We start from the raw sequence: 27,992 nt of genomic DNA on the forward strand, positions 1-27,992 counted from the left end.
AAACTCAATTAATCGTTTCGCGAGCAGCTCGAGCTCGTTCTTCGACGCAACGAGAGCGTCGCGGTTTCCTCCAAATTTCGAAGAATTTTTCCGCCCCGACAACTTGCCGCGCTCCGCCGTTCTCGACTCGGCAGGTCTGGAATCCGAGGGCACGACGAAAAGCTGTTGCTGACCTACGACCACGCAGCTGCCCGGGGCCGAGAGTCTCTCTCTTTCTCGCGCGCGCGCGCGCTCGCCTCGCCTCGCCTCGCCTCGCCTCGCCTCGTCTCGCCTCCCGACGCTCCCTGTCGCGATCGCTGCCTCGTCTTCTTCCCTTCCACCCGGCTCTGTTTCGCTCGTGAAAACTGTTCGTTTGTTCCAGATACCAGGTAGAACCATGCGGTTCGTCGGCCCGCGGTACCAGGCCTCTCTCATGAATGGAGGAGGGTTCGCCAGGATCGATGAAGAGGGCGTGGATTCAGGGGAGGATTGGTATCCGTGACGTTCTCCACCCCACCGGAGAAGGCCGCGAACCTAGCGCACGTGCTCGATTACGTCACGAGGACACCCGGACCGGCGAGAGGTAGAGCCGTTCGGCGATCCTGGGCTCGCAATCCTCCGGGTCGTCCTCCGCCTCTGACCCTGAACGGGCGAGCAACGCGGTAAGAGTCGATCGTTCCCCAACATTTTCCACCTGCCACTTTCCTCGAACTCGGGCTGCCCCGAACGTTTTTCCATAATATCGGACGAACGTCGTCGTTTCATCCGTGTTCCATCGTTTCTCGTCTTAAAAAGTCGTTCTGTATTCCTTTGGGACAACCCGGTGCACGATGGAACACAGTTTCCGCAGTTTCGTAGTTTTCTGTTTCGGGACGAAGCATCGGGGGAACGAATCGTTTTCGATCGACGCTCCGACGAGAGAATCGATTTCAGAGATTTCCAAGTAGGATTCGACACCCTCGATCTCGTCTCCTTCTCGAATCGCTATAAATTCCAGAACGACGTCCTCGAGATTTTACCAGTCGTATAATTAATCTCGTGCCGCCACGCCCGATCGCGCACCCCTGTTCTTTGCACGCGGGCAACCTTCTCGCCGAATCGTCGCGTTCATCCTCCGAAACGATCCCCCGTGTCCGTTCGAGCGAGCAATTCTCGAAATCGCTGTGGATTTCTCCGCTCGCGCGGCAGAATTTTCGTCGGAGGAAAATTAACGACGCGCGTCGATCGCTTCGTCATCGTTTAAACGACACCGTATTAAATTCCCAGTCTCGGAGGGTCTCCTTAGCCGGGGTTAATAGGTCCGAGGCTGTGGGAGGGTGGGTGCAGCTCGGCAGAGAGGGGGAGAGAGAGAGAGAGAGAGAGAGAGAGAGAGAAAAGAGCAGGATGGGGAAGGAGAGAAAAAGAGAGCAGGGTCTGAATCGATGGATGAGACACCCCCCTCCCAGGGTAACCCTGACCCACAGTTCTGGCAGACGAGGTCCTAACCCTTCGAGGGAATGCCCCATTGTGCCATCGAAACCCTCGGCTCTTCCACCGCTCGCCGGATGCGAATCGGCCTTTGGGGCGATCGTAGCTTTCGAGCAGGCGCTCCCCCGACCCGGGCCCGAACTCGGACTCGAATTCGGACCCGGAACCCCCTCTCGACGCCCGCTCCCGCTACACCGCCCCTGCTCGAGACGCGCGCCCTTTAAAACGAGTCGCATCCTGCGCGCCCAGGTTTTCGGCCTTGTCCGGATGGACCCCTTCGCCGCCCCTTTATGGGACACTCGGCCAAAGACGCGATCGGCCAGTGACCTCTCCGCCGAAATCGTCGGGTTCCGGCACCGACGCGTCGCTTATCAAACGTCTTCCTCGCTTTCCTCGTTGGAACTGTCCTCGAGGAGAATTTCCGTTTAGGCGAGTCTTGCTGCTTCGGTTAGGACGAAGCAGCCTCGATCCGTGCTTCTTCGCGACGCGTAAATACCGTCGAGATATTTTTCCCCCGGGATGCACGACTAACCTAGACCCGAAGCATTATACTTAGAACCGGTCGATTCGTACCGTCGTCAAGATTGCAAATAGCTTTCTTTCTCGATTCGATGGCCGAATTCGGCCCGAATCTTCTGGTCCGAGTACGGTGGAATTCGTCCTTTCTCTTAGATCCGTCGCACCCGTATTTCTCCAGTGTCTATTAAAAATATAAGATTGCGAACGAGCCAGAGTCGATGGAACGAAAAAGAGCGAACATCTCGGTAGAATCTCTTCCGCGACTATCTTCGAGAGTCCGAAGTAAACGTTGCCGGGAGAAAAACTGAGTTTCCTTCACCCCTTAAACGAGAATATCTTTCAATCCGGATCGTCGAACTGTATCGTTCGTCAGCCTCCACCTTGAAAATTGGAAAACCGTTCCCTGGAGCTCGGGCGACCTCAATGAACCCCGAAAATCGATTGCCGGAGCTCCGAAAGAGCCCGCGATAATTCTCTCTCTCTTTCGCCGTACGGTCGACGATTCGTTCGCCGTCGCATAATTCATCGGGGCGCGGGAAAAAGTAAATTCCACGAACCGTGAACCGCAAAACCTCGATCGAATTCGAAACGGGGCTCGAGACACGCGCCAGTCCAGCGAGCCACCTCGAGCATCCATCAAGATCGACGTCGATATTAGTCAGGGCATCCCATATGTCCCTTTCCACGCCACGAAAACTACGGAATGGGGTGGCTTTCTTGATTATGCGAATATCTACAGACAATGGAACCCCAACGTCAGCTGCTCCCCGGCCCTGGATATCACGGGGTCGTACACCCTCCGCGAAATAAGCAATAAGTTATGGTGGGACTGACGAGCATCGGCTACCCTGCCCTTCCCCTTCTCTCTCGCTCGCTCGCTCGCTCGCTCGCCCCGCAGACCCCTCGCCAAGACGCCTCACACCCCTAGCCACCCCTGATCATGGGTCCACAGGACGAGTGGTATCGTTCCATAGTACAGTTTCGACGCTCATCAAGCTCAGTTCGCATTGCGACGTGCATCGCGGCGTGTCCTCGCGCTCTTTTTCACCCCCTGCCCTCCATCCATCCATCCATCTCTCTCTCTCTCTCTCTCTCCCTCCCCCTTCCCACCCTTTTTCTCTCCCTCGATTATCGAACGTTGAACCGACCGGGTGGATCGTAACCGAACGAGACGTGTCTCGAATGCAATCGGATCGCATCGCGCGGTGATACCAGACGTTGTTCGGGATTCCGGGCTCTCCCGTCCGCTGGATTTCATTTTTACGCGTCGTCGTCCACGGTGAACCGGAAGCCGTCGGTCGACCGCGACGAAGCGCCGAACGTTCCTCGCGAGAGATCGCGAATTCTTTTTTCTCGTTTCTCGCGATTTTTCGGTTTTTCGTTCTTTCGTTTTTCCGTATCGTCGACTTTTTCTTCCGTTCGATTTGCGAATCGTTTCGATGAATTGTGAACGTTCGACCTGGGATTTCGTGAGGATTTGTTGCACGAGGAGGACCCGACTAGGCTATCGCAGTGTACCGATTTCAGTGGATTATCGAGGAAGACGACCCGAGGAAGTGCGGTTCCAGTTTTCGAACGTGGACAAGAACGAAGACGCGTGAGTCTGTGCTCCTTGCGTTCACTGCTGGCTTACATGTACCAACTTTTCAAAATTCATAAGGCACGCGGTGAATGCCAAGAGCGGACCAAATTCAACGTTCCTCGTCACGAACCTAACCATCGGACAGCAGCTCGGAGGGACCCGCGTCGACGGCGTCGACGGTCCCTCGTCGCCGCGACGACAGGTTAGTTCGACTATCATTTCTGCCGTCCAACGTAGCCCCGAGAACGGTAGTGCGTCGTCTCGAATCACCGCACCTCGATCGTCCGTAGATCCCCCCAAAGCCGATCGAAATCACCATTGTATCTTGTGTCCGAACTCTGTAACACAGAATTGTAGTGTTCCGCACCGACGTCCTCCCCCGTAGCCGACCCCGTCGACGACCACGTACGGCAACGACTCCCTCGACGACTCTGTACATATTTTTTTTTTTTAATAAAAATATCGTTAGCCCCCGTATATTGTGCCTGCGTTTCTCAATCATCTCTCCGCTCCAGTCGCTGCCGCTTCGCCAGGTAAGAACCACCGGTGACCGTTCGCGAGCATCGTCCTCCAACAGCCATCCCGTAACGTCTCCACGATCCGGTGGGACATCGACTCGATCGTCGAGCCGACGTATCCCCTTCCCCTCTGGCTTCCCCGCTGGTCCGACAGCATCCTTCGAATCGTTCGTTTCGCATCGGCCACTCGTTTTCGGAAACGGTCGTTTCGAGCGGCGATCCGCGCGCGTGGCCAGCGATCGGCCGCGGCCCTGGGCGACCCTGGGCGGCCCTGCGCGGCCCGCCGCGGCACAGGGCGGCCGAGGAGATGGCAGCTTAAAGTCGGAACCCCCGTCATGGAAATTGGGGAATTCCCGAGCGTACGACGAAAACGCCTGGTTGTATCGACCGAGTCCTCGTCCGCGAACGGGTAAACACAGGGGATGTCGGGGAGCGGGCGGAATAGGAGCTGGTAGAGGGTGGACGTACGTTGCCTGGCAACCCATCCCTACTCGCAGCATCCCTCTGGACCACTCGCATCCACCGACGACGACCACGACCGCGGCGCGACGCGACGCGACGTCGCGTTACCGATACCACCGCCTGCGCTCTACCTCCTCCTCTTCCATCCCCAATCCCAGGCCTCGTGTTCTACCCAGTTCTACCCCAATCTCGGAAGCTTGTAGTTTCTCTTTCTCTCTGATATTCTCTCTCTCTCTCTCTCTCTCTCTTGCTCTCCGACTGCCTCTCTCCAGAGCGTCCAACACTCCACGCAGCTTCCTCCATTATTCAGGACCGATGCTCAACCACTGTCCCTTTTCGCCCGCTTCCGTCTCTCAGCCTCTGGGGTACGAGCTTTTTCTTTCCAGCTTCCACGGAAGCGGGGCTGCTGAGAGAACTCTCGGGATAATGGGAGTCTGAGAACGCGAATTAGACGCTTGCCGGGGATCGTGGATTATCGACGATCGCCGTGAAACCCGCGGACGAAATTGTCCGGACGCGCCGTCTCTTCCGCGTCGATCGTTTTTAGCGAACATTTCGAATCGCGGCGTCGGGAATAGCTCGTGCAACGATCGAAGAGACGGCGGAATCGTCGGAACGACGCAGAAACGCGAGCTCGTCGGCGCCATCTTCGCCGAGGTGGAAAGACGCGTATTGGAAGTCGATCGGTCGAGAAGCGGATCGAGCGTTCTATACGAATGATATGTTTATCGTTTGTCGTTGAATTTTTTATCATCGTGGAGCATCGTTTTCGGTATGCGTATTTTGAATCGTTCGATGCACGGTTAGTCGATAACGCGAACGATCGCGGCATCTGTTCGCTGCGACGACGTTTTCCGATGAACCGATGCTGCTCGAAATAGACGCGGATCTCCGGTGAACGAATAAATAAATAAATAAATTCTCCGACGGCGTTTATCGTTGCAATCGAGATCAAGATCGTTCGGAATTAACTGTCGAATGGCTGGACTCGGTCTAAGCGTTTTTATCGACGGCCAACGGTCGATCTACTCGCGATCGATGCGAAGGAAACAAGTTGGAAGAAGAATATAACCGATAAGCTCGTAAGAATTCGAAACGGACACGGGTGTGGTTAACTCTCGAGTGGGAAACTCTCGATAAATCCATTCCTTTCTCGCACGCTTTTTCCTCGTTCGAGTATTCCCCGATCGGGCTTTCTTACGTTTGCGAATGCCAGCCTTCCCCGGCCCACCCTCGAAATTCTCGCTTCGTCGCGCCCACGAACGACGAAGAAATTCGGACGAAGGTCGCTTTGCCGATGGGAGGAAGAGCCACCCGCGACGAAGCGGGGGAGAAACGAAGGCGAGAACGGGTCCGGGGATGGGGAAGAAACGGGCAAAGAGGACGCGCGGATCGAAACGAGGAAAAATGGGTTCTCGTCCCATCGAGCGTCGAGATCGAGGAATAAATTTCATCGGGACGATCCGCTCGTTGCTCCGCGTCGTCGCTATTGCAAATAAACCTAGTTTCCCGACGCTGTGGAAGCTGTTGGACTCTTGGGGGCACCATGTTCTCCACGCATCGCACCGACGAGTTTATTCTCGTCGATCTCGTTGGAGGACGTACCTTTTGGAAAGTCTTGCAGGAGAAACATGAAATCGAACGCAACGTCTCTCGAATTCGTTGCTTAAATTCAGCCTGTGCATTTTCTAGAAACACGACATTTTTCTGCCGCCACCGATCTCCGATGCTTCCAACAACTATGAAATTAGTAGAAGCGCGCGAAATTCTATTCCCTTCGAACAATTCCCTATCCTCCGATCGCGAATCGTATCACGGACTCTGGAGGAAAGATTTGCTGCCACGTAGAAGGATAGATTCAGCCAGCAGCACGGACATCGAGGCGAGGCGAGACGAGGCGAAGCGAGGCGAGGCGTGGCGTGGCGAGGCGAGACGCGGGCTGGAAAGATGTTCGATCGAGGTAACGTAGCGGAAGAGATACGGATGCAACTGCCGCGTTTGCTCCTCCTCGGTAGCGACGGTCGGTGAATTTCCCGCGACTCGCACATGGCAGGCGGCAGCAAACGTTGCTTCGAAATTGGCCGATTTCGCGACGCTCGTTCGCGCCCTCGTCAAACGATGGGCGCGAAAGAATTTTCAGCCTTTCGCGCGATCTCGATACGAGTCGAACACCCTCGACGCGAAATTTTCATCCCTGGCAGCGAAATCTTGGAAAGTCGAGATTAAGGGCGAAAGAGATTCGCGAGCGTGGCCAGCGAAACGACGATCTTGGCAAAGCGTCCCGTTCGTTTGGAACACCGTTGTCGCGTCGGCGCGAGATCGAACGAAAGTGGAAGTATCGGATTATGCGAAACGTTGGTTTAAAGGGGTCGCGGCGCGGTGCGGCGGTGACTTCGATATCCCTGGTGTATCGAGGCTGCTGTGCAGGCTTTAATTACATCCTTTCGAGGCTCTCCTCCCAGGCAACATCGGCCGCGCGCGCCATCGGGATAAATGAATATTTATCATCCGCTTCCCTCGAACGCGTACGAAATCTAATACCGCCCCATCGTCCGGCGCTCGGCCGGCTCGTAGCTCGAGCTCGAGCTCGAGCTCGTAGCAGCGAGATCGGTGTTTGCCAACCTCCTCCCAGGGTCCTTCGACTTTCTTCGATCGCGTCCTTTTCACGGTGCCGCGAATTACGCAAATTATCGGCGTAACCGCGTTTCCCCGTGGCGCGCGCCTCGCGGCCCGACCATTTCGGTTCCTTCCGGTCCCTTCCGGTCGCGGAGATACACCGGTGCACCGGCGCACGGAATCGTCAACCTTCCACGATTCGACCGATTATTATTCGGTTCTATCTAATTTACCCTTCGACGCGCAAAAATCCATGTCGCCCCGTCGATGGCTCCGACGGCGACCGAACGAACGCGGGGGGTATAGGAGCGAAAAGAAGAAAATCGTCCGATTCTAATCCCGTCACCTTGCCCCCGCGGAACGACACCATTTTCATCTCCCTCTCTCTCTCTCTCTCTCTCTCTCTCTCTCTCTCTCTCTCTCTCTCTCTCTCCAGAGAGAAAAAGAGAGAGGAAAGCGCTCGAAACGCGCAAACAAAAAGAGACCTAATAGAAGAAGGGACCGGATGCCTGCGGGAAGCGAACGTAGAGAAACGTACGAGATCAGGGTCCGAACGAGAACGAGAACGAGAGCGAAAGACGAAGAAAGCGCGACGGGAGGAACCGAACGAAGAGACGGGAAGACGGGTACAGGGAACAGGACGAGGGGTCGAACGGGGAGGAAGAGAGAGCGAGAGCGTCGCGAGCGAGAGAGAGAGAAAGGGGGGCGGGGGTTGGGGACACCGAGGGGGTCGAGAATCACGTGGGAAGGGGGAAAAGCCGAGATACGGAGAGAGATCAATACGAGGTCGCTAGGCAACGAGCCTCCGGCGATCTCGGTCCGGGTAGACAGGGTGCCGCCACCAACCCCTGAACCCACCCACCGGCCACCCCCGAACCGACCTGCCTCTCAATATACCGAGTTCGCCTCTTCTACACCGTCCCTCTCCTCGTCCTGCTCTTTTTCATCCCGCTGTTTCTCCCTGTCCCGCACCCGCGCCGCCCTTCTTCGCCGCCCGAGCACCCGTTCCACCGACACCGACCGGTCCTCGCTGGCCTATCGCGCTATCTCCTGCGGGCGCGAACGCGGACGCACGCTGCCTTCGAAATCTCTCCCGCACCTGGCTGCGAGCACTCGATACCGCTTGCAATATTTACGATAACCGTTTACATAGGAATCACGATTTTGCGGCGGATATCCGCCCGTCGAGCCGCTGGGTTGCGAGAACCCGACGATGGCCGGAGAGACGCTGTTCGGACGTTTCCAGAGCCAACTTTTTCGAGCTGGCACCGACGATCCAAGCGCTGTCTTCGTTTCGTAGACCGTCCGTTTATGCTTCGACGATCGTATGCTTTTCGAATCGAATCGAATCGAATCGAATCGAACGCGGAGTATACGCGGATCGTTCCGCGGTGTCTCTGCAGAGGGTTACGCGCGGCGTCCTCGATACGCGGACGTTGGGTGGGTCCGGAGGAAGATGTCGTCGTGCTTGCTCGAAAAGACACGGTTCGGCGGCCGTTTTCTCGAGCAGGCGGGCAGGCGGGCAGCGGGTCGACGGTGTTGGGGCACGATCGTTTGGAAATTTTTAGAGCGTGTTGCACGCTCGATTGATTTTCGGAGACCTCTGACCCCGTTCAGCCGCCACCTGTTGTAGGGAAGACCGCGCGCGGCGCAGCGGTCCGGCGGTCGCTGCGAAAGATTGGCAAAGTCGAGCGGAGGCCGCGGCTAACGGAAATTTCGGACGCCGGAGCGACCGGATTAGAAAAACGTTCGAGAAACTGAAAGTTCAAGGATGGGTCGTGGCCTCCGGACCGGTAGAACGACACGGAGGACGTTTCGACGGAACGAACCTCCGTTTTCAATCCGAAAGACGATCGAACGTCCCCTCGAGTCCACGATTAAAAGCGAATCGCGGCTGCTCGCCGATGAAGGTTCGACGAGCCTCGCGCTCTACTCCGCCCGGCGCGGATCGATGCGCGTTTCTACGTACGATACAATTGGAAGCGCGAGTTGCTCGAAAAACCGTCCGGATCAGCTTTTTACGTTTCAACGAGCGCGAGAAGAGGCGCGAGCGCTTTTAGCGTTCGTACCGAGAAACGATCGAGTTTCGAGGCGAACGGACGCGGTCGCTCGCGAACCGGGTTAATCGTTCTTGGAAACGACTCCGCGGCAAAGTTCAAGGTTGTATCGGAAAGCTGGTCGCGAGGACGAAGGGACGCGACACGGGATCGAAAGAAACGTGAATCCTGGGATCGCTGGGAATCGGTTTAATCGGACAATTGGCAGAGCATGGCCGCGCCTCGCAGAATCCAGTGTTCCGGCGGGCGGTCCGTCGGGAGCCGTACGGCGATTACGAAGTTCGTCGAGTGGCCGGTCGTCGACAGAACGCCCTTCCTCTCGGCAGTTTTGTACACGGGGCAGGTGTACGCGCGCCTCTCCGGTACTTGGTCCCTTTTCGTCGGTATCATCCAGATCTGGGTAGAAAAGCGGTCGCTCAGCGCGGCTGATCGCGCGGCGAATTCGTAGACGGGGACGCGCGCGCGCACGGAAGTCTATAGAAATACGAGGCTAAACGCTGAAACGTTACTCACGTAGGGGACAGCGTCGTACAAGATTTTCGGCAACGATTCGTCCATGTTCATGGTCTCCGTGTTGAACCGCGCTCCATCGAAGAACAGGCCGTAAACGTAGACGCCGTCGGCCGGCGGGTCCGGGAAGACGGTCCCTTTCAGAGGGACGAAGTCGTAAATCAGGAGATCTATGGGTATCGAGTACTTCCTCGCGTAATTCTGACGAGCGCCGGTCAGGAACGCCTGGGTAAAGTAGAAGCCGGAGATCCAAAAGCTCGGCGGTGGTCCCTCGAGGTACCACGACTTGAACAAAATCGGAGGAAATTCAGCGTCGGAATTCGAGTTGGTCCGGCGTTGCCGTAATCGCCGCCGTTGCGAATTCTTCCGTAAAGAGAAAAATCTAGTCACCAGAAGAAAGGCGAGCCTCTTCAGAAGGTCCCGAACGTAACTGCCCAACGGCTTCAGGGACGGATACGAGTTGATCGTCCACGCGCCCGGTATCTTCCCGGTGATCATCGACGAGTAGACCTCCTCCAGGTCCGTGCTCATCGTCGTCAGACCTTGGATTCGGATCGGGATCGGGATCAGAGATAGACACGGGAGAAAGACACTGCGAGAAAGATCTGCGAGAAAGATCGATCGATCGCGGTACTCGGTCGCTCGGTCGTTCGCTCGTTTACCTTTGATCGCTTTCCGAACGTTCGTCAGGCTATTCCTGATCGTTTGCAGAAGCTTGTTGAATCTTCCCATTTCCTGTACCAGCACCGTGTTCATGCTTTGATCGTACAACGTCGGATACTCGAGGAGCGCGGCGTCGAGATCGAAGTCCTCCGGCAACTTTGAGAGAATATCGGACGCCACCCCGTAGACGGTCTCGTCGGGCGACTCGCCCGTGTCTGTTTCCGTTTCCCCGGTATCCTAATTGGAGGACGGCCGAAGCAACACGGTGCTGCTCGTTAGTAGTTCGCGCGATTCGTCGCGCGCGGAATACATTTAGGTACATAAGGTACTGCTATTATATTTGTGAAACACGGCCGGCCGGTGCGCGGCCCGCGCCTTAATTGTCGCGGAATTAATGAACGAAAGATAATGGCCGTGGCACACGCCGCCGCGGGAATTCGCGTTCCAGCTACCGCTAGCTCCTACGACGCGTTACGTCGGTAACGGCATCTTTGCCGAGAATGGTCCCTCGTCGACCCGTTAACGAGACCGCGTGATTTTCGAATCGATAGCTGCCGCGAACGACGACGAACGACCGCGAACGAAAACGCTGCGTTCAAATTCGAGCGAGAAGCATCGTCCGTTACCTGTACGTCGGACGCTTCCTGACCGAGCTGAAACATACGAAAAGGAGCGCGCGAGCGCGCATGAAACACACCCGGCATCGCGCAAAGAGCTACTCGTAGCGCGCGAATCGTGCGTTGAAAAGACTTACGTTGAGTCCCTGAACCGTCTACGCAACGAGGACAGAGCGAAATTAGTCGTAGAATCGTCCGATTCGTATATCCGTGAACTTTTACCTGCGTCGCCAGCGCGGAGGTCAGCATCAGCGTGGTCTCCTGCTGGTCCTTGATGATGTCAGCGTTTTCGTTCATGCCGAAGACGCTGGGCGCCGTGGTCATCGGGAACGTCTTGACGTACTCGAGGAAATCGGCCCGATCTTGGACCCGGGGCACGTAATACAAGCCGCTCGGATCGAACAGGTATTCGTCGCGGAGCAACTCCGGGGAATAGAATTTCGCGAGGATGGTGTTCAAAGTTCGCCTGTCCCATTCGTCCGTCACGCGTCCACCGTAATTGCATTCGCCTGGCAGAGACAAATTCGTTACGAATCGGATCTTCCGATTCCGATTCCGATTCCGATTCCGATTCCGATTCCGATTCCGATCCCGACTTCGGAGTCTCGAAACCGTGAGAATAGGAGTTCGATACTCGATACCTGTTAAATACTTGAGCGCCGTGAATTGCACGTCGTCGTACCGATCCAGAAAGATCTTGAGCTGCAGCGCGCTGATCCTGAGGTCGGTCTCGTTGAACTCGTACCGATTGTTCCAGCCGATCGGTCCGAATTGTCGGCGCTCTTGGACGATCGCGTGGAAAAAGCACAGAGAGAAGAGCAGCTTCTTGAAGGGCACCTTCTGCTCGCAGGTCTCGAAGAAGTCGTCGTCGGATATCGGATCCTACGCGAGACCCCGTTGCGTTATCCATCGTCCACGAGCCGCGAGGATCGCGTCGCTCTTATCGTTTTACCTGGAGAAAGGACCTGATTATGTTCGCTCGCAGTCCCTTCGGCGGCTCGTTCGTGATCTTGACGCCATTTTGCAGGACGCTGACGGGAAAATGGTCCACCGGATAGCTGGTCAGCCATAGCCGGAAGTCGGGGTGCACGGTTTCCGGGGTGAAAGTCTCGCAGATCTGAAAGATCGTAAATTTGAATGCGCGAGCAAGGCCCGCGAACAAGTTCCCTCGCGAGCTCCGTTAGCTTGCCCGGCGCTGCCTCGAGAAGGCGCCGGAAATTCGAACGAGACGATTAAAAATTCGTTCGCCCGCACCTTCTCCAAATGGGGCATGAAGCTCTTGGCAAGATGACAATTCTGCAGGACCACCCAGGTGCCGTTCTTCGCCCCTTCGTCGATCAGTTGGACGGCGATCGCGCCCTGGCCTTGACCCAAAGACAGCGAGAACAGTCTGCTGGTCCCGAAACCCTGGTCGTCCGCGAATTTCAACAGAACCGCCATGGGGTCTGCGCCAGGCGTGAGGACGAATATCAGAGGGATGCAGGCGTGAGAGTCGGCGAACGAGGACAACAGGTCGAAGGGCGGCGGCTCGATGTACCGTCGTCCCAATTGTTCTGGAAGGATCGCGAGGCTGACGGGATCGACGAATCGTTCGTTCAACGTTCTCGAGAGCGTCGTACCCTACCTTCGACGAATCCCTGCACGGCCGACACGAGCTTGTCGGGACGAACGCATCGCAGCACGAGCATTCTCTGGAAAGGTTTCAGCTGGTCGTAGGGCGCGGGGAACCGTAAACCGTGAGGCTCCGTGTGATCGAAAACGACCCTCCAAGCGTTCGGGTTCGCCGCGAAAGAATCTCTGCAGCCCTAAACAGAAAAATACCGCTCCAGCGTGCCCTAAATTCGAACAATTTCGTTCGTCTTTCTTATTTCGTATTCGACGTCTCGTCTCTCGTCCTTCGATACCTGAAATCCGGGAACGTTGTCCAATCGACAGAACTCGTCCCAGGATTTCGAGGGCAGCCATTGCGTAGGATTCGCGAAAGGATTTTCGAGGCCCACGCCGCCGGTCAACAAAAACATCCACTGAGTCGTCGAGATCTCTCCCCGTTTGTTCATCAGGTTCACCGAGAGAAGCAGCGAGAACAGAAGCTTGTCCTTCTCGAACAACGAGCGACATACGTTCGCGTAGAGCGAATAGGTGAACTCCCTCGTCAGATCGTGCAGCCTCTGCTCTATGTTCTCCACCGCTTCCGTGTTGTCGATCGTGTTCTCGAAGAGATTCACGAACCAGACCAACGAGTATTGATACATCGGATCGATGTTGGCCAGAACCGCTGCGGGGCAGGAATATTCCGTTAACCGATATTCAACGGTCGATATTTAACGGTAGGAACGTGTACGAAGATATCTAACGTTAGGAAATCGAACGAAATCGCGGAGTCGACGTCGCGATCGCTATAGGGCCAGAAGTTACCTATCGTGAAGAATAGAACGGTGCTGTAAACAGCTATCGGCGTGTACTCTAATCTCGCCTCGTCGATGGACTTCTCCGTAATCTCCGCCGTCGCTTGCTTCGCGACTATATCGTTCGAAAGATGCTTCGAGGAGCTGAGGATAGCGATCGCGCTCTCGTCCTCGAGGATGTTCGCCTCGGACGCCGAGAGCACCTCCAAAATCTTGTCCTCGATTTCCTTCAGCATTCTGCAACAAAGTTCGAGGATAGAGACAGAGAGCGAGAAGAAACGTTCTCGACGTTCTAGATACTTCTTGTTGGCGGCTCCTTGAACGATCAGCCGGTTCTTCTGGGCCTCCAGATCGGGTCTCTCCTTCGCCACCACGATACCGAGAAGCTGATCCTCCAAGCCGATCGGAGTGATCATGAAATTCAAGAGGGTCACCTTGACCACCACCTCCGGCAGATAGCGAGGATTGCGCAGCTTGGTCGTGATGTAGAACCTGGTGAAGAACACGCGGTGGAACGTTAGGGGAGGAAAGCTTTCGCTCTCGATGGCGAGAAAGGAGGAGGATCGAGCCTGACCGGAAGTCGTCCGAGTACTCGACGATCGAATCTCCGATCTTGATGCAGGTGGTGCCACCGGTTCGGAACGTCTGTCTGGTCAGAAGCGGCTCCAGAGCAGCGTCCAGCTCCTCGCCAACGTTTTCCAGGAGAACCGGCTGACCGAACTGAACGGCGTTCTCCAGGACCCTCGTGTAGTCGGTCTGGGTCAGCCTGATCACGTTAAGGTTCGCCTCTCTCTCCATGTTCTTGATCCACTTGTTGGCCTGGCCCTGGGGATCGATCATCAACGGCCATCGGCGGGAGTTGGCGACGATGATGCCGTTGTCGATAGAGAACAGGTCGCTGGGCAGACCGAAGATGTTCCAAGACCGGATCAGCACGGGATCGCCGAGGACCCGAGTCAGCTGGAAGTCCGGCGTGCAATAGACGTCCAAGTTGGTGCAGATCGCGATCCAGTTTTCGATCTGGCGCTGTCTGTACGGAGTGGTGAAGACCCCCAGATAGGCCACGACGCCGGACCCGATCAGCACGTCGCCCGTCAGCTTGTGACAAAGCTCGCCGAGCTTCAGGGCCGTCTCCGACCACCTGGTGTACTCGCCGCCCAGTCCACCGATCAGCTCCTCCGCTCGCCTCAGCTTCTCCTCGCACTCGGTCACCTCGTCCGTCATCGCCCGGTACTCCGCTTTCCTCTGCGTCAGAAGGTCTTCGAGCTCCGCCAGCCTCTTGCGCACCTCCTGCAGCTGGTTCCTCTTCAGGGTCAGCTGCGCCATCGCGGCGGAGTAAACCTCTTCCGCGGAAGCCAGGGCTTGCTTCTTCGGCGCCACGACCTTCGCCACCTTGTCGTATTCGGATATAGCGAACACCCATCGGCAGAGTCCCTCGCAGGCGGTCGACACCTGCCTGATTCTCTCCGGGTCGAAATTCGGATTCGTCAGGATCGTCGCGCGGATTTTCGTTACGATACGCTCCGGGATGTTGTCCTTGTCGAAGTTTATCAGGTTCTCCAGGAACTTCATGTCGCCCAGTATCCGCATAGACGCCTTCCAGTAATCCTCCGAAGGTCCTTCCGGAGTTTGAACTTTCTCCGGTTTCACGTCCTGGACAAGTTCGAATTACGTGTAGAGAGAGATACGTCGTCGACGCGTCGCGTTCGACGCGTTGCCAGCATTCGCGGGAGAATCGGACGTACTTTTAGGATGCAGACCGCCTCCATGACCAGGCGAACACCCGCCGGAGGACGCTTCATGGCTTTCACGATCTGGATGTCCTGCGGGGTCAAGGTGTTCAAGGCTGCGTTCGCCGCGTTCAGGATCGGCATCACCTCCTGCAGGTCCGCGTCGCATTCCTCTCGGATGGCGTCCGCTTCGCTCGCGACGACCTTCGAACAAGCCAAGGTTATCCTGTCGCAGCTTTACCAGGTACGTTTAAACTTTAAGCTTTATCTGGAAAAGCTGGCTTTGGAAATTCATATACATGTATAAAATCGATTCCGTGCGATGAAACGAGAACATTTTTCATATTTTTCAATCGAAGCTACTGTTTTTTCGAGAGGATAGAAAATCGAGAGAGAGAGAGAGAGAGAGAGAGAGAGAGAGAGAGAGAGAGAGCGCGCGCGAAGCAAATATTGCAGCGTGGTCTCGCTACGAATTACTGAAATAACGCCGGGTTAACCAAGTTTCGGTGCTTTCCGGGCTCTCCGAAATCTCGTTAACGTTAACATGCCGCAAAGCGGAAGCGAGCAACGTCGAAGAGAGCCCTGCGGCTGCGGCCGACGAGCAAAGCATCGCGAAAGCAACCGCCCCGAAACAACGATCGACTTCGATCTCGAAACCGACAGAGCCGTACCAAGGCGGCCTCTTCGTCCTGCGCGACCACTTGCTCGATGGCGGCGGCCTCGTCGCTCTGCCTCTGAACGTCGAGGAACATGGCCTCGACGTCTTTGGCGGCGACGAGCAGCTTCGGCTGCAACGCGACTAGGATCTCTTGCATCTTCTCCACCTGCTTGTGAGTGCTGTCCAACCGCTCCAAGCCCGCCTCGTACCGCTTCTTTCCTTCGAGCGCCTGCCGTCTCTTCCTCGCGAGCAGCCCCTCGAAGGTCTGGATCAGCTCCAGGTAGGAGGTCGGGGTCACGTGGTTGTGCCGTTTCGCTTTCTTGAGAAACTCCTGCGTCAGTTCTTGGGTGGACGTGTGAAAGAACTGGCACATCTCGATGCAAGCGTCGCGCTCGGTCGTCGTCAGATCGATCTGGCCCAAGAACTTGGTGGCTACGGCCAACAGAGCGTCCTCGGGCCAGGACTGCAGCCAATCGATGGTGCAGCAGTTGACCAGAGCCGGGAACTTGCGGATCCTGACGCGAAAATTGTCCCCGATCGGCGACATCGTGACGACCACGTGCAGATTTTCGCGGACCGTTTGCACGAAGAAGTTGAACAACGCCACCGGGCTGCCGTCCGTCTGCAAGGACCTGTCCCTCTGCCGGTCGATCGTCCTCATCTTCTCGCAGATGTCCGTCAGCTCGTCCGCCGCGAATATGTTCGGCACCTCTCCCGAGTTGAGCAGGTTGCTGATATCCTCCAGGAACGTCTCCTCCCTGACCTGCGTGTCCATGAACAGGAACACCGAGTGTAGCTCGCTGGACGCGCTCTTCCTCAGGATGTCCTTGAGGTCGTCGTGCCACTCGTGCGATCCGTATTGTTGCGACATCTCCACGCCGAACAGCTCGTAATCGGAGATGTGCGCCGCCAGCTTGGTCAACGACCGACGACCCGAACCACCCACGCCGATTAACAGGGCGTGGCTGCGAGGCTGCATCATCACTCGGCAGATCTTCGATAGATGTTCGATGGCGAATCTGTATGGAACCGCGACACGTTCTTTCCTTTATTTCGCATTCGTAATCCTGTCGCGTACGTAGGCCTATCTACCATCTATCTACCAATTTGGACGTTTAATCGCCGGACCGCGGATTTTATGCACCGTTCCATTGTTTTCGACTCGTTCGAAAGATTCGGATCGTTTTCGTTTCGCGCGATAATCCGCGGTCGATCGGCAACGATCGTTCTACGACAATATCTTACAATTAGGTCGCGACACCGTGTCGACGCTTGACATTTCTATAGAAAAATAAGCCAGCCCCGTTGATTCTTCCGATCGATAGCAAACAACGAAACGGTCGATGCTTCGAACGAACCTGAAGAGGACCAGGTTCATCGGCGTTCTTGAGATGGAATTGTACTCTCCGAGGTATTCTTCGACCGTCGAGGTTAAATTGTCCAAGTTGGCGACTTCCTGGTACAATTTCTTATCTGCCAGGATATCTTGGAAGTCGCAGTAGATCAGATTTCGAAGTTCCGTCTCTGTCACCTGTGGATCGATAAAACCGATACGCGTCGATCGACGATCGAAGGCGTTCGGGCGTCGGAAGCCGACGGTGATCGTGCGACGTACCATGCCGCTTTTGTCGCTCAAGCTTTCGAACATACGATTCAAATCGTCGTCTAAATAAGTAGACACGGTGACTCGTATCTGATCGACGAGCCATTTAACGTCGGCGTCGTCCACCAATCGATCGCCGTAAACGCGCAGAACCTCGTGGACCCATAGCCGCTTCATGCCGACCTAAAAAAACAGAGAGAGAGAGAGAGAGAGAGAGAGAGAGAGGGGGGGCAGAAACAGAAGCATAGAATCGAGAATCCAACTCCGATGAGTAGAACGCGATCGAATCGTTGCGCTTGTTATCGGTCAGCTTACGGGCTCCGCGATGGTTTCGGGAGTGGAGAGCAGCACTCCCTGGACCACTCTCGAGAAGTCTCTCAAGTTGAACAGGTAATGACACTTGGCAGGGATTGGCAGAAGATGCTGCCTCGTTTCCTTGTAAACGTCCAACGTTCCGTCGACGACGTAATCGATGCAGGTTTGGAAATACTGCGGGAACTCTTTTCTGTCGAGATGCCATGCCATCAACTTTCCGAATATGGTGGTTAGGACGTCGTCGGAGAACTCCGAGATGGCCAGAGCGAAAAAGTGCCGTTTGAACCTGGGCGTGACGTCCAAACCGCTGGACGGAGGGCCCATGGCGCACATCAGCTGCACGTCCACCAATTCTATGGGGATCGCTTGTTCGACGTCGTACCAAGTCCGATGGTCCAGCCACTGCCTGAGCAACTCGATGGGCGGCTGTGCCCCGTATTGCTCTTTCTGGGGCATGGACAAGTCGTCGACGAACACCACCCAGTATTTTCCCGGCGGCGCGCCGTACAGCCCCTTCTTCCTCCTATCGAGCTTGCCCATGACGATCTCCTGGGCCTGATTGGCGGTGGTCTGCGCCGAGAATATCAGGAACAGCGGCTTGTACGTTTCCGGGTCGTTCTTCTTCAGGAGAAAGTCCATGATGTAGACGGACTTGCCTGTCCCGGTCGGGCCGACCACGAGGACCGGTTTCTGGTTACGGACGAGCAGCTTGAACAGGTGAACGTAGCGCACGGTCTCGACCGTCGGCACGATCACCTGGTTCACCGGCATGTCCTTCGGAATCGGCGGGACGTCCTGCAAGTCCTCCGTCCAGGGCCTCCACTTCCCTTTGCCCTCCTTCGCGAACTTGTAATCGAAAACTAGACCGGCCATGGGTATGTTCACCACGTAGGGCTTCGGCGGGTCTCCGGTGTCCTCGGAGACGTCGAAACGTTGCCTGACGTCCTCGGGAAACTCCCTGCTCGTCAGAGCTCTGAACAGCTCGCTGAACGCCTCCCACGAGTCCGAGCTCAGGGTGCCTCCCATCGCCCAAATACAGGAAAAGAAGAAGCAGCCCTGCGACAGGTTAGATCGAAACAGTCGGATGGCAATCCCGGCAGTCTCCTGGGACTTGGGACTAGGGACTGTCGCGGTAGGAAACGGTTACCTCGACTTGCGCCCGCATATCTAGATCGGACAAGGTCTGAAGGTACTTCTCGTCGCGGAAGTCCTCGAGGAAACAGTCGAACAGATACGTCACCGATCTTGTCAAGTTCGCGTCGGGCATCGCGATCAACACCTACGGGAAGAACGATGGAGACGCTCGTTGACGGTCGTTGACGATCTCGTTTCAACTAAAAATCTAAGTCGATCGGTCGAATCGTTCGAACCTTTACTCCGCCTCTGCGCAGCAAGTGCAGAAGGGGCGGACAGAATCGCGTGTACATGTCGCTCAAATGGTTTCTTAGATGTTCGGTGAACGTAGATGGCAGGGTGTTCAACCAGGAGATCAGGAGCGGCGACCAACCCAGACTGACCGGCTCCATGTAGATCATGCCGCATCTGGACACTGTGGCGGGCGAGGCCACCTATAGGGAACAACGAACAACGAGCAACGTTGGCTGCGGAAAAGATACACCGGGTCGAGGAGAGAAACTAGGCCGAGAAAGGAACGATCTCACCTCCAGGTCCATGGGCTCGAAGATCAAGTTGGTGGTGGGCGCCAGCTGGATGATCTCGCCGGAGGTCAGGCAAAGCTTCTTATTGTCGTCGAGCACGGTGTTCATGTTCTCGATCCAAAGGGCGTCGACCGGCCCGTCGAACACCAGCCATTTTCGATTCTCGTTGACGGAGGTGGCGAACGCTCTGTAGCCGACAGCCAGGACGCCGTCGCTCCACTCGTGCGAGGCAGGGTCGAATTGGCCGTACAGTTGGCCCATCGTGATCGCCTTCGGATTAATAACCGTTATCTCCACCCGGTGCTCGTCCATCAGCCGCCGTTCCTCCAGCAGGGCCAGGCAGTTCGCTAGCATCCTGTACGCGGACGTTTTCCCGGCGAACGGCAGCCCGACGATCATAAATCCGTGCCTGACGAGCATCATCTCGTAAATCTGCTGGATCTTCTCGAGGAAGAAGTCCGTGCACTGGATGTTCGCGGCGGCGCAGGCTTCCATGGTGCAGGCGTTCAGGTGAGCGTAGTCCGGGGTCGGGAGACGAACGCCGGGGAACAGGTCCGAGGCGATTCCTTCGAAGAGGGGTAGATCGTGGACGAGAAACTTTGGTAGGTTCACGTCGAGGATGCTTCTCAGCATCAGAATGTCCTCGGATTGGTCCGGGTACCGGAGCTTCAGGTTGCCGGCGGCGACCAAGACGGACTTGACGGCTCTCATGCCGTAGTCGTAGTGACCCTGACCGCTGAGCTGCTCCGAACAGAGTTTGTACGCGGTCACGATCTTCACCGCCAACGGCCTGCCGTTGTAGAACCCGTACGAGTACAGTGTGTTCTCCGCGATCAGCGCGTAGTCCGGCACCATCATAGCCACCGGTCGGAACAGAGCCTTCAGATTGTCCGGCAACTCCGATCTACCGGCGTAGCCGGGGTTCATCGTGACGAAGATGGCGCAGGTTGGGTCCAGGAAGATGTCCGTGCCCTCGAACACCATCCTCTCCGCGCCGCTGTTGATCGCTCGTTGAATCGTCAGGATTTGTTGCGCGACAACCGACAGCACTTCGAGATCGATTCGATTGAACTCGTCGAAGCAGGACCAGGCGCCGCAGGAGGCTAACCCCTTGAAGAACTTGCCCAGAGCAAGATAGTCCAGCCCTTCGGAGCAGTTGAAAACGACGCACTGTTTCGCCACGGCCTTTGCCAGATCCTTCGTCGTCTCTGTTTTACCGGTCCCCGCCGGTCCCTCCGGCGCGCCGCCCAAGTGGAGATGCAGGGCGCCGAACAGAGTCCGATAGCATCGATCCGTCAGCGGTGTGATCACCAGCCTCGGCGAATTCCCCAGGTACTCGTAACCGTATCTCAAACGCGAGTTGATCATGTACGACCACATGTTGTCTTCCTGCAAAAGGAAGATGCATGAAATGCTGGACGAACACGTTTCTCGACGGCGAAGATTCGTCGATTTTCTAACCAGCCAGTAATAGCGAAGATGGCACAGCCATCTAAAGTCGGTGTTCTCGATCGCTTCTTCTTCTTCGCAGAGACTCGCCAGTACGTCTTTCCCATGGACATCGAGAGTGACCAGAGCCTCTGAAACGATTAGCCGGTCGATCGATTATTCTCTTTCGAAAGTATCTTGTACTACGGTTCTACTCTGATCGTAAGAATTTGTCGAATAATTTTCTGAATTATAGGAATTTCCAAAATTTGAAGAATTTGATGAATGTGATAAATTTTTCAAGAATTTCAAAAAAAACCTCACCCAAAGTGATACGGTTCTGCTTCGATAACTTGCCCCTGATCAGCAATATCACGTCGTTCAGCTCCGACTGGCACTGCTCGAGATACCCGTTCAAACCGACAGCACCCTGCAACATGGACTCCTCGATACGCAAAGTCCAATACGTCTTTCCGACGCAGAGAATCGTTTGACCCGGCCAATCGAGCACCCAGTCCTTCCTCTGCTTTCGCGGATACGCCTGTATCGCCTGCTCCACCATATGCCGGATACTTCGTCTCATAATTGCTTCCAGTTCGACGAGCCACTTCTCCACTTGTCCTCTGGCCGCGGCAGTGGATACTATATCCACCAGGTTCACGATTTCGTCCTCGGACGATCTCATCGCGAGTACTTCTTGATCCTCGTTGAACTCGAGCCTGTGGATGCCCTCGAAACACTTCTTCAGGTGCGGCTGGACACTGAGGGAACGCGATCGCAGGTTTAAATCGCGCGTTTCAACGCGACGCAACCGTTAACGTTACCGTTCGGTTTATGGCGTTACCGTGTCGGGTCCTTGGTCTCCGACAAGATCTCCAGCAGCTCGTCGTTCGAGAGAAAGAAGAACCGCGGGAAGAAGAGCCGCTTCTTCTCGAGGTAATCGTTCAGCCCCTTTTGAATGTCCTCCAGGAGAGCGAAACTCTTCTTCAGCCTCTCGAGCATCTTGTCGATCTCGATCACGTAGAGAACCCGAGGATCCGCCTGGGCCGTCTTCATAATGTCTCGCCAGGTCTTGTCCACCGCTGAAAACTTGCGTCCTTCGTCCGGCATTTGCTGCTGAATATCCGGCGACGTGAATATCGGCTCCAAGTACATCCAGATCGCCTGGACCCGCAGCCACTGGTCCAAGATGTCTTGCAGCAAGTGCATTTTACGCTCCCACGACCTATTTGATCGGACAAAGAAGAATCAGTTCGCGAAACGGCCCGCGTAGTCCGTGAAAAAATTGTATAGTTTCAAATTCGCTAACAAGATTCTGGCCTCGAAGGGCTTGATGTTCGGCGAGTTCTTTATGGTGACGGTCCTGACGATGTGGTCGTCCAAGAGCAGCTGAATATCGTCGACGCCGGCGATCACGTGGGTGCCGGTCTCCTTGAAAGGGTTCACCGTGAACACTAGATCGGCCCAGTCCTTCTGCATCCGGTCCATGGCCTTCTCCAGGGTCGCCTCCTTCGACGCGTTGTCCGAAATCGCCTCGAACTTGCTGGCCAGCGAGTCCAAACCCATCTCCAGGACCTTGGCCAATGTCAGGTCGGCGTCCACCTTGATGGGAACGCCGATGATCTCGGATATCTGCTCCCAGTGGCGATCCTTTAACCCTGGATTCCCCAAGGTGAGTACGATCGGCATGCGATCCCTGAAGTCCTCGATCTTCTCGCGTACGTTGCTCGCTAGGTCTCTCAGATCCGGTTCTTGAAAGCTCTTCTCCAGCTTGTAGATCGTTCTAATCGATTCAAAGATATATTCCCGCTTAAAGATCGTCGCTGTATCGAATCGACTCGACTCGGCTCGGCTCGGCTCGGCTCGGCTCGGCCCTATGGATAATCTCGTGCCCCTGCTTTTCATACCTGTACGCGTGTCCGACGTCGTTCTCGATATCCTCGGGGCTGTAGCTGCCGATCATCGAGTTCAGCCAGAGTTCCTGCTTGGTCATGAAATCGCAGATGGCATCGAACAGCTGCTTGAACGGCTTCAGCTGGTCCGCGATCTGTTTCCGTCGCGGATACTGCGTGATATCCCAACCGAACGCAGCTTCTTCTTCGTTGAACTTGTCGATCTTCTCCATCGCAGCTATCAGCCTGTTCTCCAGAGTCTGAGCCCTCCTCTGGTACTTGTAAACCTCCGCTATGTCACCCCAGAATTGAGTGTCGGCCACTTGCTTGGCGTAAGAGTCCAACTCCTCCTCGAATTTGATGTACCTGACTGTTGAAGAAGGAAAGTTTGGTCAATCGATGCAACCGTTTCTCCCTGCGCGCAGATTCTTTCGATCGATGATACTTCGAAGAGCCTCCTGGAACTCCACCGTCTTCGTAGCCACCAAAACTTCGTTCTCGGCCAAGATATCGGGGAATCGGTGGTACCATTGAAACGCGACGTTGTTGGCGTCGATCTCGGTGTCCGCGAGAACATGGTAATCCGACAAAAGGAGGACGTGCTGAAGTATATCGTAGAGATCGACCTCTAGCTGCTTCAGGGATCCGTCCATAGATTTTCTAACGAATGCGACCAGCTCCGTCAAGGCTGCCGTATCGACGGGCCTGCTCAAAGCCCGATCTGCTATGGCTTCGTATTCTTCTGCGGCTCTGCGCCAACAACAATTGCTTAAATATCCGGCTCGGGGCAAGCCCTTGATTTCTAATCATTTTCTAATAACTACTTTATCGGTACACTATAATTGACTCGACTTTACCATTACTATTATTATTATTATTATCATTATTATTATTAATTATACATCGCTCGTAGCCAAGGCTAACAAATATATCGTGTTCTCGCTGTTCAAGGAATTAAGAGAAATAAAATACTCGCCTGACTGCAATGAGCTGGTACTTGTTGACGAGGGCATCGATAAGAAGATTTTGTATCCGATCGACGTTATCGACGACCGTCTCGATAAACATTTTTCGGGACACTTCGAAGAGGCCGGTGAACGCTGTCCTCTCGACTTTCAGCGGGATAGCCGCCATAAGCGAGCGACAACGCTCCATCATGCCGCCGTATTCCTCCAGCGTTCGGTTCTCGTCGCTCGCGAAGCTCTTCACCGTAAGGTACTCGTCGTTGTTGTACAAATATTCGTATCTGTAACGAACAAATGCGATTCCGTCGATCGCTGGAAATCAGAAGTAAACGCGAGCGAGGCCGAACGATCGATAATTACTCTTCCAACCAGGCCTGTATTCTCTCCGGAACGATCTTCTCGCGATCTATCAGATCGATTATCTCTCGCTTCTGCGACTCCACCATAGAACGGTCTACTTTGGGCTGCGATGAATTTCGAAACGTTATTACCTATTCGCATAAGAGCATGTATATGCGCTAATCGATCATTATTTTCGGCTTACTTCTAGGACATCCAACGAGCCCGACCAATCCAGGTAAAGCTGTGTCTCCAACGTATCGAATTCTGTAACAGCTTCGCATATGCGATCCAAAATCCCGCAAAGCGCGTCCTTGAATTCCTCGAAGGACGGTTGAAAATCTAGGCTCTCGGATTTAACTACCACGTCCACGTGAAATTCGCATTTAGCAGGCTACAGACGATAATTATTAAGCGTTAACTGATTTTTACGAGACGCTCCGATACCGAACCGATTTCACCTGGTCCCTGATGAGAAAATTCATGAATTCTTCCAGACTATTTTCGCACAGAGAGAGAAGCTGAGCCTCCATTATCGCAGCAACGCAGCCGAAGAACCGTTTGAACTGTGTCTTGTGCAGAGGACTCGGCACTAAACCCTTCCTATTCCTCTGAAAGAAACGGATCGTAAAGTCGTCGATGTTTCGTCGACTTTCGTTTTCCAAGTTGAAACGTTGCAGATCTTTTACCACGAGAAATATATCCTGAATGCCACTGTACCAAGAGGTCTTCAGAATTATCCTCCCTTTCTCGATTTGACGAGAAACTGCGGTTTCGAACTCCCTCAGGTCCCAGCTGTCCTCGTGTTCCACGATTTTTCCGATATCGACGAGCCGGAAATCTCTGGAATGTAGTCGATCTGTCGAACACGAGTACCGTGCTGGAAATGAACAGTTCCGTACCGGAATTTGTGTACCCATTGATCCAGGGTCAGCCTCGTGCACGGATTTATCAGGTACAGAGTGTCCTGCAGGAGAGCGATTTTCTCACGAACCTGACCCACTGAGCCAGACAGCAGACGAGTATCTCCTACCTATCGAAATTACTAATGAAAATTTACATTTTAACGTTCGAACAAAAATCAAACCTAACAACGCTTTCAAATGATTTTATTTTATTTTATTTTCAATCATTTTGATATCTTTCGAATCATCGAGACGAATTTCATAGATTTATTACGCATCCACCTTCTGCGACTGTTCCTGCAGAGAATCTTGCAGGGCGAACTGTAATATTGCTTTCTTGATATCTCTGGTGTATCTATCTTTGATCTCGAACAGCAGATCCTCCGTACAATGATAGAACCGATCGCGTATACAGTACGGAACCAAACGTAATATGTTCTCCAAGACGTCGTCGTGAATTTGGGCATGAAAAGTATCCGCCCCGTTCGAGATATAATTATAATAACGATTCGAGTCCGCATCCAAGCTCGAGTCTACATCCAACTTCGGTAATTCCGGCTTCACCAGCAGACCCACCATGAATCTACGACGAAATTCCTCTTTAATTAAATGAACCGAACGGAACCGAACCGAACCGAACCGAACCGAACCGAACCGAACCGAACCGAACGAAACGGAACACAACCGAACGGAACGGAACCGAACCGGACCGATTAATTCTATAAACGATGTGTGCTATTCCTGTTTGGGCAATTTCAAAGTAAATCTCCGAATCCAGTAAGTTCCCATTTAATCGAACTATACCAATTAGCGTAGATATTTTGAAAAATAAAAGACTCCGTTACATATATAGTATGAAACGTTGCAAGTTCGGAGGTTAAAGAAATCGATTTTCAGATGCAGTATCGTGTATGAAATTAAGGTTTGCATATCGACCTGCGGAAGTTCTCCGTTTTTAATCGTTTATCGGTATAAGTCTCTTCCAATTTCCATCGTTTCCGTGTCTCATCCTTTCTCATGCATTTAGCACAATTTTTCCAAAATTTGTCTGGCAAAGAATAGATCGATGCGACCTTCGAATGGACTATCTTTCTTTGTTTTGGGCTACCTTTCACGCGCTTTCTCTGAGTCGACGGTCCCGGAAGACCTTCGCAGGACACGACTTCCTCGCAATCGCATTCCATGCTGGAACCGAGTTCCATTCCGAGGCCGTTGCAAGAATGGAATTTGTTTTATATCTAAAACAAGACCCACGAGCGATACGAACGATACGTTGACAGATGAAAATTGCATGGATACATTCGTTAATTTCAAATCGATTACAAATTACGATCCGAGCATCGAACAACTTACGAATATCGCTCGAAATTAGTCCATATCCCGTGCTACTTTGCGATCGAATTGTACACGGTCAGAGAAGGCGCCACTTTCGGTAGAGGTTGTGGTTTATCAATTGTTACAAGACTCCGTTCTTGAAACTATATTTACGGTAAGTAACGAAGTAAGAAGCCGTTGTCTTGCAGTAATCAGAGTTTTCAGTGGAACGGTTATTACGCGTTATGTTTGTGAGTCGACAGCCGAAGAATCTTAACCCCATGCGTTTGCTGTCGCTAAATCGCGAATACATTGACATTAGGAGGTACCACGATTGACTGGGGTTTCTAGGCAACGAAACTAATCGATCCTAATTCCTAAAGTATTTGCAGAACTTTTTAATGTAATGCTGTTTCCGTGGAATTATCATTGTACTATTATAAGTTAGAATATTAAAAAAGGTACTGTTCAAAGTGAGATGTTCAGATATTTTTAGGTTAGTTTTCAGGTTAGATTTCCCCTAGATCCTGAAGAAAAGTTTTCTATTTATTTGTACATAACACACATAACCTTGACAGAATCGATGGCATCTTTCTTTCAGATGATTCCACGTCAGTTGTTTCGTTCGATACACGCAAATTACCTGCTCTGCTATTCTTCGAAGAAAACGCTGTTATCAAAATTGCGTAAGAAGACCGGCTACACGTTTGTAAACTGTAAAAAGGCGTTGGAAATGTTCGACAATGATCTTGTAAAAGTAAGAAACCTTAGTCGATACCATCGATGATTATCCGTGCGATAATATTGTTAATAATTGTGTTATTCGTTATAGGCCGAAGAATGGCTGAGAGAACAGGCTCAAAGCCAAGGTTGGTCTCAAGCGGTCAAACTGCAATCTAGAGTGACAACTCAAGGATTAATAGCGGTAGCTACCAATAACAATTGTGGAGCCGTCTTGGAGATCAATTGCGAAACAGACTTTGTCGCAAGGAACAAAAAATTCCTCGAACTAGCAGAAATCGCTCTGTCCACCGTGTTAAAACATGGAATGTCGTTGGAATTGAATTCACCCGTCTCTAAACACACGCTGTTCTCGGATTGTATCAACGCTTTGCCAGTCGGCGATGGGAAAAATCTAGGCGATCATTCTGCTCTAACGATCGGTAGCATCGGAGAAAACATTAACATAAGACGCGCCTTATGCATAAATACCGAACGAGGCTTGCATCTCTACGGTTGCACGCATCCCGCAACCATAAATCCGGTGGCATCTTTCGGACGATACGGCGCCCTGTTGGCTTTAAAATCCAAACAAAAATGTGCCAATATTGGACCGCAGCTTTGTCAGCATATTATCGGTGATTATACTGTCTCCGAGCTCTCGTGAAACGATATTACGCATTTTATATAATGTATTCCTTAACGTTAGGCATGAATCCCACTAAAATTGGAGATCCAGCTGTCGACGAACCGAACAACAACGTGGAGGAGGAATCGGTCATGCTGTACCAAGAATTTCTGCTCGATTCCTCCATGTCCGTGCAACAACTGTTACAAGACAACAAGGCAGAAATTATAGACTTTGTGCGCTTCGAAGTTGGTGAAACGATCGAATTAGATACACAAAAACAACCATTGGAGTCCCTGGAAACCTGTGGTTAACAGATAGAGAACAATTCCCACCCGATAAAAGAAGATCGAATATGAATTTCATTACTGTATCAATTATATACGTACTTTGAGAAAAACGTATCCTTATTTTATCAAGATAAAAGTGGAGTATGCAAGTA

At 53.6% G+C, this 27,992-nt stretch overlaps 3 protein-coding genes across 6 annotated transcripts; 1 reads left to right on the forward strand and 2 right to left on the reverse strand.

Annotated features, from left to right (window-relative positions):
* Nucleotides 1–9,374: 9,374 nt before the first annotated feature.
* LOC117230059 (Dynein heavy chain at 36C) lies at nt 9,375–23,453 on the reverse strand. Its single transcript, XM_076518872.1, has 29 exons — nt 23,125–23,453; nt 22,695–23,049; nt 22,097–22,570; nt 21,632–22,012; nt 21,112–21,548; nt 20,821–20,939; nt 19,363–20,748; nt 19,072–19,269; nt 18,849–18,980; nt 17,702–18,757; nt 17,399–17,569; nt 17,142–17,314; nt 15,797–16,802; nt 15,141–15,329; nt 13,970–15,048; nt 13,696–13,887; nt 13,406–13,632; nt 12,895–13,265; nt 12,615–12,795; nt 12,245–12,543; nt 11,943–12,107; nt 11,632–11,872; nt 11,213–11,499; nt 11,128–11,145; nt 11,000–11,026; nt 10,373–10,610; nt 10,101–10,252; nt 9,714–9,995; nt 9,375–9,596 (listed from the first exon to the last, which is right to left on the reverse strand). Exons 1-29 carry the CDS (start codon nt 23,330–23,332, stop codon nt 9,390–9,392), a joined length of 10,251 nt encoding a protein of 3,416 aa, XP_076374987.1. The 5' UTR covers nt 23,333–23,453; the 3' UTR covers nt 9,375–9,389.
* A 58-nt stretch (nt 23,454–23,511) lies between these two features.
* On the reverse strand, nt 23,512–26,368 carry LOC117229907 (dynein axonemal heavy chain 7). Its single transcript, XM_076518877.1, has 9 exons — nt 26,242–26,368; nt 25,825–26,126; nt 25,171–25,471; nt 24,886–25,016; nt 24,673–24,826; nt 24,445–24,594; nt 24,189–24,377; nt 24,005–24,108; nt 23,512–23,925 (listed from the first exon to the last, which is right to left on the reverse strand). Exons 2-9 carry the CDS (start codon nt 26,088–26,090, stop codon nt 23,634–23,636), a joined length of 1,587 nt encoding a protein of 528 aa, XP_076374992.1. The 5' UTR covers nt 26,091–26,126; nt 26,242–26,368; the 3' UTR covers nt 23,512–23,633.
* On the forward strand, nt 25,548–27,992 carry mEFTs (elongation factor Ts, mitochondrial). 4 transcript variants are annotated; one of them, XM_076518886.1, is made up of 4 exons: nt 25,548–25,665; nt 26,804–26,959; nt 27,035–27,560; nt 27,632–27,992. In XM_076518886.1, exons 2-4 carry the CDS (start codon nt 26,804–26,806, stop codon nt 27,862–27,864), a joined length of 915 nt encoding a protein of 304 aa, XP_076375001.1. In that variant the 5' UTR covers nt 25,548–25,665; the 3' UTR covers nt 27,865–27,992. The 4 variants fall into 4 exon arrangements, with proteins under 4 accessions (XP_076375001.1, XP_033343009.2, XP_033343008.2 ...); XM_033487118.2 differs by lacking the exon at nt 25,548–25,665 and adding an exon at nt 26,221–26,377; XM_033487117.2 differs by lacking the exon at nt 25,548–25,665 and adding an exon at nt 26,524–26,663.

This window comes from Megalopta genalis, chromosome 2 (genome assembly GCF_051020955.1).
Source record: "Megalopta genalis isolate 19385.01 chromosome 2, iyMegGena1_principal, whole genome shotgun sequence".
Classification (NCBI taxonomy): domain Eukaryota; kingdom Metazoa; phylum Arthropoda; class Insecta; order Hymenoptera; family Halictidae; genus Megalopta; species Megalopta genalis.